At 38.1% G+C, this 18,311-nt stretch overlaps 1 protein-coding gene across 1 annotated transcript in view; it reads left to right on the top strand.

Moving 5' to 3' along the window:
* Positions 1-18,311, top strand: part of GABRR3 (gamma-aminobutyric acid type A receptor rho3 subunit) — a 29,338-nt gene that overhangs the window by 9,815 nt on the left and 1,212 nt on the right. The window contains exons 3-8 of the mRNA XM_030462116.1: positions 6,945-7,012; positions 8,511-8,734; positions 11,721-11,803; positions 12,400-12,540; positions 15,311-15,463; positions 18,076-18,272. Of these exons, the coding sequence (XP_030317976.1) occupies positions 6,945-7,012; positions 8,511-8,734; positions 11,721-11,803; positions 12,400-12,540; positions 15,311-15,463; positions 18,076-18,272 (866 nt within the window). The remainder of the gene's footprint in view (positions 1-6,944; positions 7,013-8,510; positions 8,735-11,720; positions 11,804-12,399; positions 12,541-15,310; positions 15,464-18,075; positions 18,273-18,311) is intronic.

Raw genomic sequence — 18,311 nt, forward strand, 5'->3', positions numbered from 1 at the left:
ACAGCACAGGCTGAATTTGCTCTGTAAAATGAGCAAACATGCACAAGAAAAAACCTGGGGGAAATGAATGTAGCTGTGTTGGACACTGATGCTACCAGCTGCAGTGTTACTGGAAATAATTGTGACTTTGCTCACATGGCTGGTTACTTTCTCATGCAAGTATATCATTGCTCTGTGGAGGCAAGAGGTCCTTTATTTTTTTTGTCCAAATGGACAACTCTGCTGTCATTTATGTGACTATAATTTGGCAGACTTCTGTTACTGCAATGTCATCCCAGCTGCACAATTAGAATTTGACTCTCTGAAAATTTTAAAATTTAGTCTGGACGTTGTCCATTTATTAACAGACTGGAGATCAAAGTTTGAGAAGAATACTGTGTCAAGATGAAGTAAAACCAGCAAGCTGATAGCAAACTGTTCCTTCATTTTTTGCTACAGAAAGGCTGCTCTGTCTGCTGTTCACTATACACTAAGGTATAGTGTATAATTGGCAAGCCAACAATTCAGTACACCTAAGGATTCTTTAAAAAACTAAATTTACCTTGTTACATTTCACTTATTCCCTAAGCCAGGCTCTTGGGTTGTTGTCAGGAAGGGGATGGGCAGGGGGTTGTTTTTTTTTCCCTTTCCTGGATTTTTTTTGTTTTGTTGTCACCTTCTATGTAATGTCATGGTCCTCTCTTGTTTGGAAGTCTCCAATAGATGGACCCCTGCTGCTGCAAGCTGATGTGTTCCAGCATAGTGATTTGAGTAATTCTGCTAGACGTTTGACTAGGAGCATGGGCATTTTCTTTGCCCAAACAGCTTTGCTAACTGCATCGGTGAACATTGTTGGAATTATGTTTTGTCCTTGCTGCTTCCAGAAGCACTGATAAAGGCCATCAGATGGGTATGTTATAAGTCCTAAAATAGTATAATAATGCTTGCCACTTCTGCTAAGGCAGTCTGTGCCAAAGGAAAGAAAAAGTTGTTAATTTTAGGCTTGGAGTCAGATCTTTTCATTACCTACATATCTTTGTACTGCTATGGCCTCTTTTTCAGGAGCTCACTAAGTTTATAATCTGTGCGAAGGCCAAGTTTGGCCTAGAGAAAAAGCAAGAAATTAAATTGTGTTGCCAGTACTTCTTGGAATGGTCATCCCCATGTGAGAAAGGGTAAGCACAGCCCAGTATCAGACAACAGAGACTTCCAGTGGCTCACATCTGAAGGCCACAATGCAGGCTGCCTCAGCAGCCAAAACTGTATGTTGAGAGAGATGTTAAAGCAAATCCTTAGAAAGCCTTTAAAGTTACTTTCTTTTCCACTAGACATCTATTTATCTATATCCTATTATTTTCTTAAGTAATTTCAGAATTCTGGTAGAAGTAATTGGTGTGAGCTCTTAGTTTCCTGACTTCTGTCTCTACTTCCTAAAAATTAACATTGCCACTAAAAAAGTAATCTAGTATATAGAGGAGGTCATTCTTATATTCCTTTTTGATTTGGTTTTCCTTACTGTAAAACTCTTCCATTTACTTCAGTTTTCTTTTAGCTCATATCTTCAGGACCTGTCTTTTCCTAAGATAACAGTGTTAGCTAAAGAAGTTTTAAAATAGATTCTCTCTGCTTTGTCAACCAATATAGAGGATAGTAACAGTACTAGAAATTATGGAAAAGAATTTAGTAATGTTTAGCTCATCAAGAGGTAACAGTCTTTCCAGGCAGTGTGCATTCCAATCTGAAATTAAGCATAATCTTAATTCCAAATTTTCAAAGGATCAGAGATCCCAATAGCTCACTCCCCCGTATGCTTCCTCCCTCCATAAGATAAATTAGTAGCACTTCAACTAATCTGAATGTAAAAGGGGGAGGGGAAATAAAGAAAAAAAGGGCCCAGTGAATCTTAAAGAAGAGCTGCAATTTTAATAACTCTGGCACCAAGCTGTTTTCTTCTCAGCACCACAGCCTTCTCTGAGAGGTCATAAGCATTTTCTCACTGTTATGGACAAGGTACACTCTGATGAAACTGAAATGACTTTTTCTCATGTGCTACTGGAAGGAATAGCTGGGGTCCAGAACAGGAAAAAAATATATTGATAATCTGCAATTCTCCTGGACATTTTGCTCTTACATTGCTAGTTTTCCATTCCAGCAGCTGGCTACTGTTAATACCAGTCCATCTTCATTTCTTACAGAATAGGAAAGAAACAAAATAGTAACAAGAACAAAATCCCACGGGCAGTAATCCTGTTTCACTCATGGCCAGAGGAAAGTAAATACATCCACATAGCTTCACTTCCCAGGGGCTCTTCGCACTTCTAGCTGGTTTTCTTCCTTTCCAGGCCCACAGCCTTTTTAAGAAGAAAATACTTCCATAGATCTTAATGCTTGCCTGGTCTTTGTCTCCTACAAGGAGCTTTCAGGAGACCTAGCTTTTTTTCCAGCATACACTGTAACAAAAACAACTGGATTACTGTGACTAATTTTTCTGAATTCAGCCTCTATTTTACTGAATTTCATGTGTAATCTGCTATGTATACAAACGTCTGACTATTACAAAGTACTATAGAATTCATTAACTAGTCATTATTACTGTAGAATTTGATTCTTAAATACTTAAAGGATATCTTTTTTTCCATAATATCCCTTTTTAAAAGGTATTATAGAATTTGCCTTCTGTATTATCTATTAAAAAAATTCCATGGTCATAAAGGAATTATTTTGCTGTGTTTAAACCTTTAAAATAAAAGACTGGAAATGGCTTGTGTGAAGATAAAGCCATCTGAAAACAATTTTACTTTTTTCTGCTGAGCAGTAATTATCTTGAAAATCTGTAGGGCCTCCATTGTGAAAATCACTAATCCCTCTAAAATAATGATTTGTAGCAATGCTTCAGAAGCAATTGAAGCTGCTCAATTTAATAACAAAATCCTCTCTGCTATCCCTGCTATCTCTGCTATTTTATCATACTGGGAAATAAAAAACACAGCCTTGCTATGGTTACTTTTTTCCAAGTGAATTTAATGTTGTTACCTTATGGTCAACCAGAGACTGAAATTCTCAGTACAAAAGGAAGAAAGCTGTGGTGCAGACTTAAGGATAGAGAAATCATTGTTCTGGCTGCTTTAGCATCCTTTCCAATACTTACTGAAATGCTATTTTTTAAAAACATACAACCATTGTAAAATTAATCCAAGAGATTAAGAAATTAAATTTCTCAGTAATCTCTTCCTTATAGTTAATTATAACAGTTCCTAGTTGAACAGGTTTTTTATGACAGAAAGAAGTGTTTCAGAAAAGTGCAAAGCTCAAAAGACCAATGTAAGGCCATTATGTGTTTTATGGTGGTATTAGTGACAAAAATGTAAAAATGCTTCAGATTAGAAAAACAAACAGCAGCCTGTACAGGGTTGCATATATGTACAGTGTTGAGTGTCCTTATCTGCTCACGTTTGTTGCCAATGTAGAGTCAGAATAAGAAGAAAGTATTTGCAGCTGCTATGATCTGTCAATAAAAGGTTAGGGCCAGGGTCAGGAGATACTGCTTAGTAATTTTCTGTGGTGAATGCTATACTGAACTGTATTTTCCCATTAAGCAGCATGAGTATGATCTTTAGCCTTTCAGGACATATATATAAAGAACATATAAAGAACAGGAATCTCTTTTTAAAGGTTCTGTTTCACATTTCTAGCATTTCTAATTAATCAGTAACAAATTTCATTCTAACAGTCCTTCGGGGAGGTGGTAGATTCTCCGTCCCTGGAGACATTTAAAAAAAGACTGGATGTGGCACTCAGTGCCATGGTCTAGCAACTGCTCCGGTGGGTCAAGGGTTGGACTAGATGATCTCTGAGGTCCCTTCCAACCCGGCTAATTCTATGATTCTATTTCTCCTGGCCACAGCTTTTGATCTCTTTCATGCTCTTCTGAGTCCCCACTCACTTGGTTTTAGAACAGTTTCCAACTCTGTTGATTCAAAGAATCAAGTGCCTCTCTGTGTGCATATGGCACTTCAGTTTATTTACATATAACCAAAGTAATCATAAGCTGCCACTGATTTCTAGTACTGTGATCAGTTCCTTTTTATCTGTCTGACTGAAGTGAATTATTGAATGAATTTGTGCCTAAAATGGAATAGTGCTTGTTGGGGTAGGACATTGTAATTTTTGCAAATCATAAGAAAGTACTAGGATGGCCGTCAACACTTTGTGGAGCTGTCACAGAGAAAACCCTTTTACACACTGCACATGATATATTTCATCATGTGTATCATTTATATTTATGTTTACTTCAGCAGCCAGTTGTTCTGTTTTGTGATACGATTTGTGGGTAGCTCCTTGCCTGTTTGAAGAGTATTGATAGCTGACATTTAACATTATTTGCTTCAGATTTGTCCTTGACTCAGAAACTGGTCATGCTGTTGTTTTATATAAAGAGGTGCTTCCCTCTCCTCACCTTCCACCCTCATAAGTCTACATAAATCAGACTAAACTCACTGGTTTTAACATGCTAGTCATGCAAATTGTCCTCCAGAGTTTTAGTAATATCAGTTAAGACCAAATAGGTCTTAGATAGGAGATACTTAGACAGGAGAACTTCCAGTCTATCCTAGCATAGACCTCTGCCTCATTCCCAGATTAACAGTTTGGACCCAACTAAAATATAGAGAAATTGAAAGGTTGTTGTGTTAAGGTTAGGTTACAGACAGTTCATCTGCCTGTTTGCAGTCACTCTAAACAACCTTGGCAACCAACAAGCATTTCAAGGCACCAGCCATTTTACACCAATTAGAAATCTAAAAAGTGCCTGTTACACTGCATGGACTCTGAAGAGAGCCCAGAGAGATGAGGCCTATTTTCTGTCTTCAGTGCTGTTGGCAGAGTCATCAGCCTTAGCAGTGATCATATTCCTAGGCTGCAGCAATGTCCTGAGCCACCCTGCCTTGTGTACTTCTAGCTCAGGTGCCAGCTCTGCCATGTAGCTTTGTCCTGTTTCATCATGCAAATGAGGAGCTTGAGACAGCACCTTATTTTTCTGCAGTGTTTCCATTTAAATTACATGTCAATGCCACTTGGGAGTGATGGTCACATCATGTATAAATCCCACCATGAATTCTGCTTAGTTAAAAGCTGCCTTTATTTTACAAAATAGCTTAGCTTATTAATAAATAAGTAGCACTCTGGACACGTAGGTATTTAGCCTAAAGTAAACTGCTTGTGTGGTGTGGTCAAAACAAAGACAAGTGGTCAAAACTGGTTTAATAGAGGAATAAAAAATATTATTGGTTAGTGTGAAGAATTCTGGCTGGGCACATACATTAATACTCCTGTGCATCAGCATCTGGGGCAGATGTCTCCTGCTGCCTCTACTCTCTGAAAGAAGCAGCATTTCCCCAAGTGCTGTCTGGTGTTTTACTAAAAACTGATTGACTGAACTTTGGTGTCTAGAGTCCTGAATTTTATTTTCAGCTCTGGCCAGCAAGACTGAGTGGGTCATTCCTCTGAGAGGGAGATGTGGATTCCCAGCCAGACAGCCCAGCTCTTGTCAGTGCTGAAACATGCTCCCTGCTATCTGAACGCATTTTACATGGCTTTCCTATGCACATCTTCATCTTTTTCATGCAGGGTCAAACCCTCCATGAAAAAATACAAGTCAAATCAAGGGATTACAGAGACAGATTTTGAAATACCTCAAAAATCGTTCAAGATCTGTACTGGTAAGAACTGAAGGCAGCTGGTAATCCCTGAGTGCTGCTATTTTAAGGATAATTCCAAAAAGAGATACAATATTGTGGCTGGTTATCAGAGAGTGATATTTCTGAACTATTTTGGCTTGACGTGGATAAAAGAAAGAGACAAAAAAAAAGGAGGACAAGTTAAAAAAGCTGTTGCAATCTCCCACTGTTCAGAATTCCTTGTACTCATGTTTTGTACCATGTTATTTTAAATTTCTACTTTAGAAAATTGTAACTGTTTTTAACAAATTTAATTGTAATCTCATGTACAGTACTCACCATAAATTTTCATTCCAAATGCAGAATATTCCTTGGCAGGGAGAGGGGATTGTATACACCTAAATGCTCACATTTCTCTCCTCTGTAAGGAACTGAGTAGTCAACTGTTTTAGTGGAATGACTTGTTTGCTAACAATTACACAGGCCCATAACCCATATAGAACTAGATCTTTCATTCTACATATTGTACACTGAAAAGAGAACGCAAATTGTGTATTTTGCTGACATTTTTTGTTCACTTTATTGCAAAAATGCAAATACAGTTTTAAAATTTGTTCATGCAGATCCTGCTGTGTTACAAACTCACAGCCTTTTTCAGTGGCATGAAATAATGGGGTAGTATATAAAATAGTCACTTAGTGCAGTTTGGTATGTATTGAACTTGATAGTAAATTAGGTACTGAGTAAAACACAACACCATCACGGAACAGGCTTAGTATCTGTACAATTTTCCCTTATGAGGTAGTGAGCAAGCAATATTGCTTTCACAAATATCTATGCTAAATTTTAAATAGTTAAGTAAATAAAGATAATTAGGAGTTGTAATAGATATTGTGTTTATGTGTGGGAATAAGCATTGGAACTGGCAAGTAAACTTTGATGTATTTGATGTATTCACTCAACTTTTTTCCCATGACAGTTCTTATTAGCACTCCAAGCAGTTCATTAGCTTTGGCTCCAAGGAAGCTGTCGCTGCTGTCTAAGCTGCAATGCACGTAGCAACTAGTCTGTCTGTGAACACATCACTGAAGATTTTGTACTTATTTTTTACAACTGTTTAGCACTGGGTTTTACTTTGCTGTCATAGACTTTCTCATTCGCTGTACTAAAGTGGGCAGACCATAGTAAATGCTGAGCTGGGGTGCTCTCTGTATGTTGCTGATATGAAGTCTTCCCTTCAAAAATATGGATTTGCACTCCTCATCACTCTTTCATTCTGTTGCATTAAAGGGTCGCCAATACCTGTGGGCATTGATGTGCAGGTAGAAAGCATTGACAGCATATCTGAAGTTGACATGGTAAGTTGGTTAGTAGAACCAGAATATAGAATTTCAGCCCAAAATTCAGGGTCTCAGAAGCATCCAGCTGGATGATACTGAGTAATAAATGCAGTTAATGAAAGCAAACCCTCAAAGATCATAGCCTTGCCTTGAAGCATGCAAGTAATTTAAACTAGTGTTGTATAAGACCACATGTTGAATTTCTCCCTGTGCTAGAGGAGAAGATCAGAGTGGTAGTGCTCTCATCTGAAAATGCCAACCATCCTCAAAGCCCCATGGGCTTCCACATGAGCTCTTAGTGCTCTGTGCATCAGATGATGAGGCTTCATTTCCTTTGCTTATGCAGATCTGAAAATTCCAATAGTTTCCAGCATGGGTGGAGCTGTAGTCCTAACAAATGGAAATAGAAAAATCAGTTCCAGGAATGGTCCTAGGAAGGAGATGCTCTCAGTTCAATCAAGGACCTGTAGCACTGGAATGCAAGCTGTTCATTCCTCAGATGAAATTATCACTAATAATGCCAACCAGACATTAGTGCCAAGTTTCTCAGTCCTAGAATAGCAACATGCCCTAGCAGGGCATGTTAACTTTGCAAACAGATCTCATTTACAATTTCTTTTCACAGTAACTGTAGACCTAGTGGGTTTGCAATGGGATCTGCCAGAACCCTTGCTTTCCTTTGCATACCTACCCCCAAAATAAAATCATATTACAGAGAAAGACCTAAGTATCTTTCCAGTATTCTAGTAAAAGTTGATTTTTCTACTACAAGAAATGATGTCTGCCTAATAATGCAAAAGTTATTTAAGTGAGCACAAAGCAGCCAAGCTGTGCAGAAGCTCAAACTGGATTTACAGCTTCCTCTCCACCTCTTTCTACATGCATATTTGCAGTCATGTTATTTCTCTAATTAGGATGATAAAATATTTGTAACAATCTTTCACATTAACAAAACTGAATTTTTAAGTTTGTTTACTCTCATGAAATTCATTGTATTGTTTCTTTGTGATGCATTTCATTCATAAACATACTAATCTGAAACCTTTGTGCAATATTTGTACAAAATGTGCAGATTAATGGATTTTGCAAATTGACCTAATGCTAATGAAAAACTCAAATCAATCCCTTTGTAAAGGAACGATGGTTCATTCTGGGAAAAGCTTATGATGCATTTCCAAAGGACACCCCTTTCCATTTGCATTTGATTGGTTTCAGAGTTTCTTTTTCACTTTACTGATAGCCCAGTCCATCAGACTGCTGAAATTGGTGAGAGCTTTATCCAAGTATAAATGAAGTATGGACCTCAGACTCAGACACTGGTGACAGGGCAACCAGGCAGTATCTCAGAGGAGATGGTTCCAAACTATATTTTAAGCAATTAAGTGGTGTTTGTTTCCTCCCATTGAGAATCCTCCAGAAGAAATTAATCCTTTGCATGAGTTGGTTACTATGTGCTGTTTTCTACTGTATGTGAATAAAACAAGCATTATCTTCTTTTATTTTTAATTAAACAAAGGACTTCACAATGACTTTATATCTCAGACATTACTGGAAGGATGAGAGACTTTCATTTCGTAGTAACAAAAACAAAAGTATGACTTTTGATGGAAGACTGATAAAAAAGATCTGGGTACCTGATGTATTTTTTGTACACTCCAAAAGATCTTTCATCCATGATACAACTGTGGAAAATATCATGCTCCGAGTGTATCCTGATGGCAATGTACTCTTCAGTCTACGGTAAGAACAATAATACCTTTTTATAAGAAAATACTTGACTGCAATTGTTGACTGATAGTCTGTACACTGAGAAATTAATGGGAATTATTGCAGCTGAGATTCTGATACTGGACTGGCATTAATTCCTTGGCATCAGATACTGGGAATTGGTGGCCAGTGTACCAGTGGGAAAATAAATCTAGAATTGATAACATACAGAAAACATATTTTTCTATCATTCATATATTAATCCCTGTTACAGGATAATGGTAATTTTTCTTCTGTTGTAAATAGAGCTGAAGTTTATCAAGTGTTAATTCATTGCTTGTGATCTTAGCAATATTTCTATATTTTTACTCTTGAGTACAGTGAAGCCTAATATTATAAGCAATGGATAAATGTGATGGATATTTTCTTCCCTGAGGTTTTTAAAACTGTCTATCTCAGCTGTTTTAACCCTGGGACACCTGTAAACATGCACTAGCATTAATTGTAGCTCCAGGCAGGCATGGAGAGATGATTGTTTGTGCCAATATGAACAACGTTGCAATGTTGCAGACTACAAGGAATTGGAAAGTGAAAAAAACAATTCCAGGACTGGAACAGCAAGGTCGTTAAATGTGTCTCTTCCATCAAGATGTTATTGCTTTTCTGTAGGAAGCAGATTTGGATGATGTTGGAGGAATTTTAATGGAGAAATTTTCCACCTAGGGTAAAGGCCCTGAGGCCTGTGCATTGAAGAAATTACAGTTCTCCAGTTAGTTACTAATTAGGCCTCTGCACAGTGGTGATACTTCATCTAATCTGGATAGTTTTGAAGATTTATTCAAGCACTTGAGATTTTGGCTACGTAATAATTGTTCCAGCAAGTAATGAGTTTATTTATACTCTCACAAAGACACACAGGAATCCTCAAAACCTGTGGATTTCTTCAGGGACATAAGCAGGAAGAGCAGGTGTCCTGTGATCTTTGTTTCCTTCTCTATGAGTTCTTAACCAAAATGAGAGGTGGGGAAAGGGGTGATCTAAAGGCTGGTGAATGAAGGTTTTAAAAATATTATGGTGAAACAGTGTTTTTCTATCATTAGTGGTGTTAATATGTACGTTCCAAGAATCATAGAAGCATGGAATAATTTGAGTTGGAAGGGACCTCTAGAGGTCATCTAGTCAATCCCCCTGCAGTAAGCAGGGACATCCTCAACTAGATCAGGTTGCTCGGAGCCTTGTCAAGCCTCACCTTGAATTACCTCCAGGGAAGAGGTCTCAACTACCTCCCTGGGAAGCCTGTTCCATTTTTTCACTACCCTGAGGGTAAAGAACTTTTTCTTAATATCCAATCTAACTCTGCTCCACACTAATTTAAACCATTGCCCCTCATCCTATCACTACAGGCCCTTGCAAACAGTCCCTCTCCTCTTCCTTTAGGCCTCCCTCAGGTACTGGAAGGTCACTATTAGTTCTCCCCTGAGCCTTCTCCAAGCTGAACCACCTCAGCTCTCAACCTGTCTTTGTGAGAGATGTGCTCCAGCCCCTTGATAATTTTCGTGCCCCTCCTCTGGACCTGCTCCATCAGGTCCATGTCCTTCTTGTATTGAGGGCTCCAGAGCTGGATGCAGTACTCCAGGTGAGGTCTTACCAGAGCAAAGTGGCAGAATCACCTCTCTCAAATCTGAATGCCAGTTTTACATTCAGTGGGCAGATTATATTCCAAATAACTATGTGCAAGAAATCTGCATGTTTCACAGTTTTTCTTCAGTGACTGGCATCGTGGGTTTTATTGACACAAAAGGAAACAAATATCTGGATTTGTTGCCAAAATAGCCTTTTTTACAATCAACATTTTTGTGTTGTTCCCCTGCTCCTTTAGACAAGAGCTAAAAGGTGGAAAAAATATCCATAGTTGGAAGTCTTATGCATGGTTTCAAAGATGCAAACTCTTAAAGTCTAATCTCAAGCCAGTAAATTCTTACACTTCTGAAAATTCAGTTACAGTATTATTACCAATCACAAGTTTTTGAAGATCACTTATATTCCTAGTATACACCTTATCAATTAAATCCCTGTAGGATTCAGTTTGGAGAAAACTGAAAAATTGAACTAAATCATCAAATGACACGCAAGCTATAACAGGAAAGGAAAATATGGCAATATTTGCCATATTTAAGTGGCTGCTTTTAGCCTTTTTGTTGTTTATTGGTTAAAATGTCAAGGGACATATATCTTCTAAACAACTGAGGAAAAGCAGGTGGAATGCAAAATAATATCATAGAATCATAGAATTTTCAGGGTTGGAGGGGACCTTTAAGATCATCTAATTCTAACCCCCCTGCCATGGGCAGGGACACCACTAGATGAGGTTGCTCATAGCCCTGTCCAACCTGCCCTTAAAAACTTCCAGGGATGGGGCTTCCACCACTCCTCTGGGCAACCTATGCCAGTATTTCACCACCCTCATGGTGAAGAACTAAGTGGTGAATATATCTTCACCTAGAGTTCCTTAAGCTTTTTAGTATATAAGACATTTCCATGCTGTTGAAGAGGAGAGTAGGCTTCCAGAAAGTGCAGCTTATCTTTTTGTGCAATTAAATATTACAACCATTCTATCTGGGAGAATAGCTCTTAGGATAGTGTTTGCTTTAATCTCTAATATGACCTACTTCAGTTTAGGAGAAGAATTGTTAATCTTCACTCTTGTCTATCTGACTAAGTGTAGCCCTTCAAAGCACAATGTGTGGAAGGCTAAGGAAAGATCCATAAAGGGTTTAAAGTTTGAAGGTAATGTACTTAATAAGAAAGACTACTTATGTTTTATAAATATGGTACTCTTACTGATTTGGTTTTATGTGACTATCTTGAAGTCATATTAAAAGCATCTTAAAAATTAGGAAAAATCCATGTTAGGATTCTAATTAGCCAGTTGGTTGAGTATCTCACAAAGATGTCTGCACAACCCTAAGAAAATATGTAATTTTTAATTTGATTTCCGTTTTTCTGTTCCTTTCTGCAGAATAACAGTTTCTGCTATGTGTTTCATGGATTTCAGTAGGTTTCCTCTGGACACTCAGAACTGTTCTTTAGAACTGGAAAGCTGTAAGTTTAACTCATACCTACTCTTATCAGTACTCCATGTTGTTTATAATACCTTTTTCACTTGTTTTGTTGTGTGACCTGAACCCTTCAACATACTAAACTGTGGCCAGTTCTGGATCTCTCCAGAACTCAGTGAGTTTTTGGAAGACGGAAAAACAATGATGCACCCTGCTTTGTTTTGACTGGGTTGATTTCCAAGGCCTAAACCTAAAAATGATTCCCCTGTCAAAAATCATGGGGAATTTCCTGAAAAAAAATGCCTCAGCATTCAGGCAGTCTGCTTGGTGTGGCAGCTCCAGAGTTCCAGTCCCATGTGCAGTGTTACCCTAAGCATATTTCATGTGCCACATCTGTCAGGTAAGCTGCTGGCAGTGTATGGGATAGGGATGCATTTGGAACAAGCTGTAATACAGCACTTGCAATTTTTTTCATGTCAACTAGCTGGCAAATTAATTTAAAAAAAAAAAAAAAAAAAAAAAAAAAAAGTTTCTTTGGGGATTTCCTAAATAGTTTGAGCGGTCTCCTATCCTTAAGAAAACAGAGTCCTTAATCATTATTCCAGCAGAAGAGCTGATTTAGTTTTTTACTTTCTTTAGATGCATACAATGAAGATGATCTGATGTTATACTGGAAACATGGAAACAAGTCCCTGAGCACAGATGAGCACATCTCCCTCTCCCAGTTTTTCATTGAAGAATTCAGTGCTTCCAGTGGACTAGCTTTTTACAGCAGTACTGGTATAGTAAGCCCCTGTCATTAGAAGAGAGAAGCACAGAACACAGTCATGCATGTCTTTCATGTTTAAATCTGCTGCTGGTAAATCACTGTCAATGCTGAGAAATCTCAGATAAAATGAGGTCTGTCAATCACACTGGTCTGTCAGCCTAGGTCTTTCCTTGGTTCTCTTTATATTACCAATATAACATTTGCTTGACATTAGAAGAAGAGGCCATAATAATACTTGAAACTTAACATCTGACAGGAAAAAAAAAATTTTAAAAAAAATGCCCAGCAACCAAATATATATTGTTGTAAGCTCTTTCAAAATTGTGATGCTTCTCTGAAAGCTACTGAAATGCTGGGTTTACATGAATCTTTGGGTCCTGGTTATACAGAAAAGATTGAAAATTAAACACTAAAGGGTCAAGAACTAGAAAGCAAACAAGGAACCCCTATGTGGTATATTGTCTAAAATCTCTTCATGTTTGGAACTGTAAAAATGTCTTTAAAAGTCTACTAATTATGAGATTTGTGCATGAAAGCATTTATAACTTATTGAGGTCTAGCTCATGGTTTGATTAATGTTCCATGTTTGTACATAAAGCTGCAGAAAAAAATCCCTTTATGTCAGTGCTACATTGCTTAAATACAGATATCTGCCCCAGACAGGTTTTTATTTCTCCCTGTAGATGTTGAACTATACTTTCTGGCAAACTGCACAAGGGTTTAGGAATTTATTATAGCCTTGATTTCATGCAAAGTGGACTTTATTTTCTTGGTGTTTGTACGTGTAATTATAAATGTGTAAATCCTTTCCTATGGAAGGGGTCTAACCATGCATTTTTAACCAGATAAAACAGCATGCTTGCTATTGTACTTTGCTGTCTGAGTCAGTTCTTGTCAGTGTGGATATTGCTCTTTGCATCAAGGAAGATAATAAAATAGAAATTTATAGAAATAAAAAATTAGAAAATTATTCCATCTATTATGATGAAGTACACAACACTTTAGAAAGAAAAGCCTTCAAGATGTAAGGAAAGCTGCAAATAAATTTATTTACTGTATTTCATTTACACAATAGCTTCTTCTTGCATTAAAAAAGAGCCATTCAGGTTTGCAGTAGCTGACATTGAACACAGGCATTCCAGTTTAAATTATCATGCAGCCTCAGCAGTGAGGAATTCATGGCTTGATCAGGTTCTTCGTCCTTATCTGTTGGTTGTGTATGAGCTAAGAACAGTGTTCCAGCTTTCAAGAGCCCCTCTCATGTGAAAAGAGAGTGAGTGATACCTCACTAGTATAACTGTGCTTTGCTGAGAGCTATGTCAAATCTGTACTTGTTGCAAGAAGAAAGCTGGGATGTTTTCCACCAAACTGCTATCACTATGTGTTGAAACCGGGTTCCAGGAGCTCAGATGGCTTCTTTCCACCTTGTAATTCTGATCAGAAGACACTTATACCAGCAAATACAGCCTTGTACACAGCAGTGCAACCTCACACTACCACCCCTGTGCCCTGGCCTTTTCTACACTTTCACAACACCTTTGACTTTGAGAAGTGTAACTGCTTAACTCGTACATGCAGATGTTTTGATGATGACCTTATCATCAGAATAAAGGTGAAAGGAAAGAATTTTTTTAAGTTGCGAGGACTGCTGGAAAGTACCTTAATAATGCATGTGCCACTTCTGTTATTTAGGCCACTGTCCTTTGTTGGCACACACTTTGCTTTGGCTTTGAGGTTTTGTTTCAGTCAGAAGGCTCCACATGCTCTCATTCTTTTACTTCTTTTTGGAAGAAAATGATTACACGCAGACCCCAACCCCTGAAGTATGTAATAGTGGGGAATAATCAGCATAACTCAAAAAGGAGCCATCTCCCTCTGAAGAGTCTTGGGCCAAAAATTGACAGAAATCTTGCTCACAAAGCAGCCTAATGGTTTGGGTTTTTTTAGGTTCTGCATAGGTTCTTCACCTTTTCTGTGAAGCTCAGTGAGTACACATGCATTTGGAGTTCCCTGGCCTCCAAAGGAGCAATAATTTCAATTAATTTTTGAGACAATAATTTTTAAAACCAAAAACCTTCTTCACTACTGAAACCACGTGGAGCACGTTTAATATTATCTGGGTTTATTGTTGAGACATTCTGTTATATAAAGGGGTTCTTTCTTATGACATGACTCTCCAACACAGGTTCATTGATGGCTCTGTTTGTACTGGACAGATTTGGCAGATTTGTCTTTTGTCTTCACCTCACTAGAAACTGATTTCTGTTCCATCGCAGGAGGCTTAGCATGCATGCCTTGCTCCACAGACAGAACACGCCCCAAAATGCACTAGGTGGCACCCTTTCCTCTGAAGTCAACGCTAGGCAAACAAACCTGTCTGACTGTAGGAAAAGAACTGCTTGTTGCATCGGTATTTATAGCATGAAAGAAGACAGGCAGGCCACATTTTGGGGAAGACAGTGTGTTGGCTTCACTGTCCTAGTCGGACTGAACAATTATACTCTATATGCTTGTTTTCAATTTCTTAACCTCAGTTACAGTATAAACTATTTTATTTATGCAGTCCATGATGCCTTCACTTCCAAGGCAGCAACATTTTATAAGGTGTGATGAACAGTTGTAAAGCAGTATAAAAAAACAAGGTGGTAGCAATACTTCTTAGGCATTTACTATTACTGATGTGGGTACATCATTCCTGCTGGAAGGAGTGGGCCTGCAAACTGAGCTCACAAATAACACATTTCTCTTCTCCTCCAACCTCCTCCTCTCTTTTTTCAATAGGTTGGTACAATCGACTTTTTATAAACTTTGCACTCCGGAGACATATTTTCTTTTTTCTGCTACAGTCCTATTTCCCAGCCATGCTGATGGTGATGCTGTCTTGGGTTTCATTTTGGATTGACAGACGAGCCGTTCCTGCCAGGGTATCACTAGGTAAACCTTTAACATACATTTTTTTTGGAAGTATAGAATGGATAAGGGAGAGGTTTTGAAGTTACCTTAGATTCCTAATTACACAGGACATGAGCAAGTATATCAGGTTGCATGAACAACCCTATTATTGCCATTGTTGTCACTACCACAAACTCCTTCAGTCAACATCTAAATTATTTGGAAATGGGATGTTTATTTGGACTGGCTTTGCAGTATTAGAAAAAGAGCTCATACAGGAAAAAGGGATGGTTCTGCATATTTCTCTGTGTAGATTTTTTTTCTTTTAAAGACATTGGGTTGTTATTTCCCTCTCCATAGCAAAGTAACAAGTAGTACCAGGTAGTCAGATCCCTTCCCAAATCCATCGTTCATGAGACATACTTAATAGGCATAGCTCTGTAGTGAAATGAGGTAACCAGGTGCCACTAATTGCCAGGCAGTGGGCATGAGCTTGTGTTAAGCCCACCTGTGCCTAATTAGGGTGGGCCCCAACTGCACATGAGAAGGATTAGGGGGCCAATAAAAGGTGAAGCCTGAGACACAGGCTCAGCTCAGTCCTGAGCAAGCCAGCAGGGAGGTCAGTTGCTTCTTGCAGCATAGTTCAACATATCTAAAAATTTTGCTGCTCTGCTTTCTCTCTAGAAACATTTGATAACTTCCTAACAGCTTACCAAGAGTTTCATGATTTGTCCTATGTAGCAAAGCCTTGCTTTTATAGGCACCTTGAAAATGTTTGCTTTGGTGCCTTAACTGTGAAAAGGCACACAGGCTTCTGTGAAAGGTGAGGAGTAAGTTGGGCATCTTTCTGCTTTTACAGTTTTAGGTCTGAACACAGAACTCAGGAGAAAAAAAAGACTAATTACAGTGGGTTTTTTTTATAATATTTTTGTTTTCCTCAGTGATGGATCTTTTGATACCATTTCCAGACTCCTTCTGTTGGAATTTAATGCTGATGGCCTTGGAATGGGTAAATTTTTTCAAAGATTAGCATCTTTGGGAAGATGTGATAGCAATTTTTAAAGGTATCTACTTTAAAGATAATGCATATGACTCCTGCAACTCTTCTTTCTTCTCTTTTCTTCTGGGGTGATAGTCCCAGAATCCAACTGTATGTTGCTGTATTTTTTAGAAAAGTAAAAATTTGAGAATCTTTGTTTAAGAAATGAATTTTCATGTACTGAGAGAGCCCTCAATTTTTATCTACAAGTATGTCAATATAGAAAAAATAGGACTGTACTTATTGCATATTCCTCTCTATTGGTACAGTCTAAAGCTATTAATGCATGAGATATAAATCCATTTGCTAGTCCAAAAAGAAAACATGGTAACCTCTAAATACTTCTCTTACTGCATCTACTGATTTATTTATAAGAAATTTAACTCCATCTTTAAAAATAGTTTTAAATTCTCACTAGGCCATCTGTAATAGTATTCTCACTAGGCCAATTAACCACAGTGGCAGTGGAGTAAGGGTTGGACTTGATGATCTCAGAGGTCCTTTCCAACCCAGATGATTCTGTGATTCTGTAATGGTGCCAAGATTGTTCTGCTCATCATGTTCTTTAATTTATATATGGATTTCTCTAGAAGGCTACACATCAGGAGTTGTATGAATAACACACATTTCATTAGCATAAGCATACATAATATATAGACAATGTCAACAACATAGTTTAAAAAGCTTAGCTCCCTAGACTAGAGTATACATATTTCAAATAAACACATTTGCTCTTACATGTTGTATTTCAAACTCCATCCTTCAACCTAAGGAACTTGCAGAAAGAGAGAGAGGGAAAACACTTGTATGTTCAAGTGGACTTGAACAAGCATAAAGCTGGAGAACAGCTATAGTGAGATGCAGTTAAAAGTCCATGGTATTCAGCCAGTGCTGCCCTCACAGATGTTTTTAACATGTTTTCACTTCCAGTGTTACATTTATTTCTTTAAAAGCAGGACCTAGGAGGGGTGAGGGTGTTTGATGAGGGTGGGAGCAGGGTACTCAAAGAGGCAAGACTGAAAAGATGAAGGTGAAATTCTGGACACACTGAAGTTATATATATATATTATATATATATAAATTTCTTAGTTTCAATGAATATAGCATTTTTTATGCTGGACTGTTTTTAGAGGGTCAAGGTGTTGTGACAGACACATACAATCTCACATAATGTTTTCAAAAAGTGCAATTTGGGAACAGGTTAGGAGTGAAATCTATGATTCTTTAGTGATTCTCTAGGACAAGAAAGTGTGTAGCAGAAGCCTTGTCTCTGGGAAGACCACATGCCTGTTTTCACCTCCCTATAGCAGCACCTAAAGCTGTCACAGAAATACATTCCTTATGGTGCTGAATCACCAGTGCAGTGTCCCTGCTGTTTGAGCCTGGTGTGCCACAGCACTAACTGCATGCACTGAGCAGAGGGATGATTTACTGGTTTCAGCATAGTATGTGATAGGTCCTTCATGGTTCACTCCACTTTTCAGAGCCTGTGCAATGAATTTACAGGCAGCATCAATCATATGCCCTCACAAAGCTGTGCTGTCAAAGAAACAGTGATGAGTTAAACAGAACCAAATGGCCATTATTATGATAACCTCCCCTTTTTCTTTGGCAGGTATAACTACAGTGCTGACAATGTCAACCATCATGACAGGAGTAAGTGCCTCAATGCCTCAAGTGTCTTACATAAAGGCTGTGGATGTTTATTTATGGACCAGCTTCCTTTTTGTCTTCCTGTCTGTCATCGAATATGCAGCAGTGAACTATCTCACCACAATTGAAGAGAGAAAGCAGCTCAAAAAAAGGGGCAAGGTAAAATCCTCTGTGTTTTGTTGCCTTCAGAATGTGTCA

Source organism: Calypte anna, chromosome 1 (assembly GCF_003957555.1).
Source record: "Calypte anna isolate BGI_N300 chromosome 1, bCalAnn1_v1.p, whole genome shotgun sequence".
Classification (NCBI taxonomy): domain Eukaryota; kingdom Metazoa; phylum Chordata; class Aves; order Apodiformes; family Trochilidae; genus Calypte; species Calypte anna.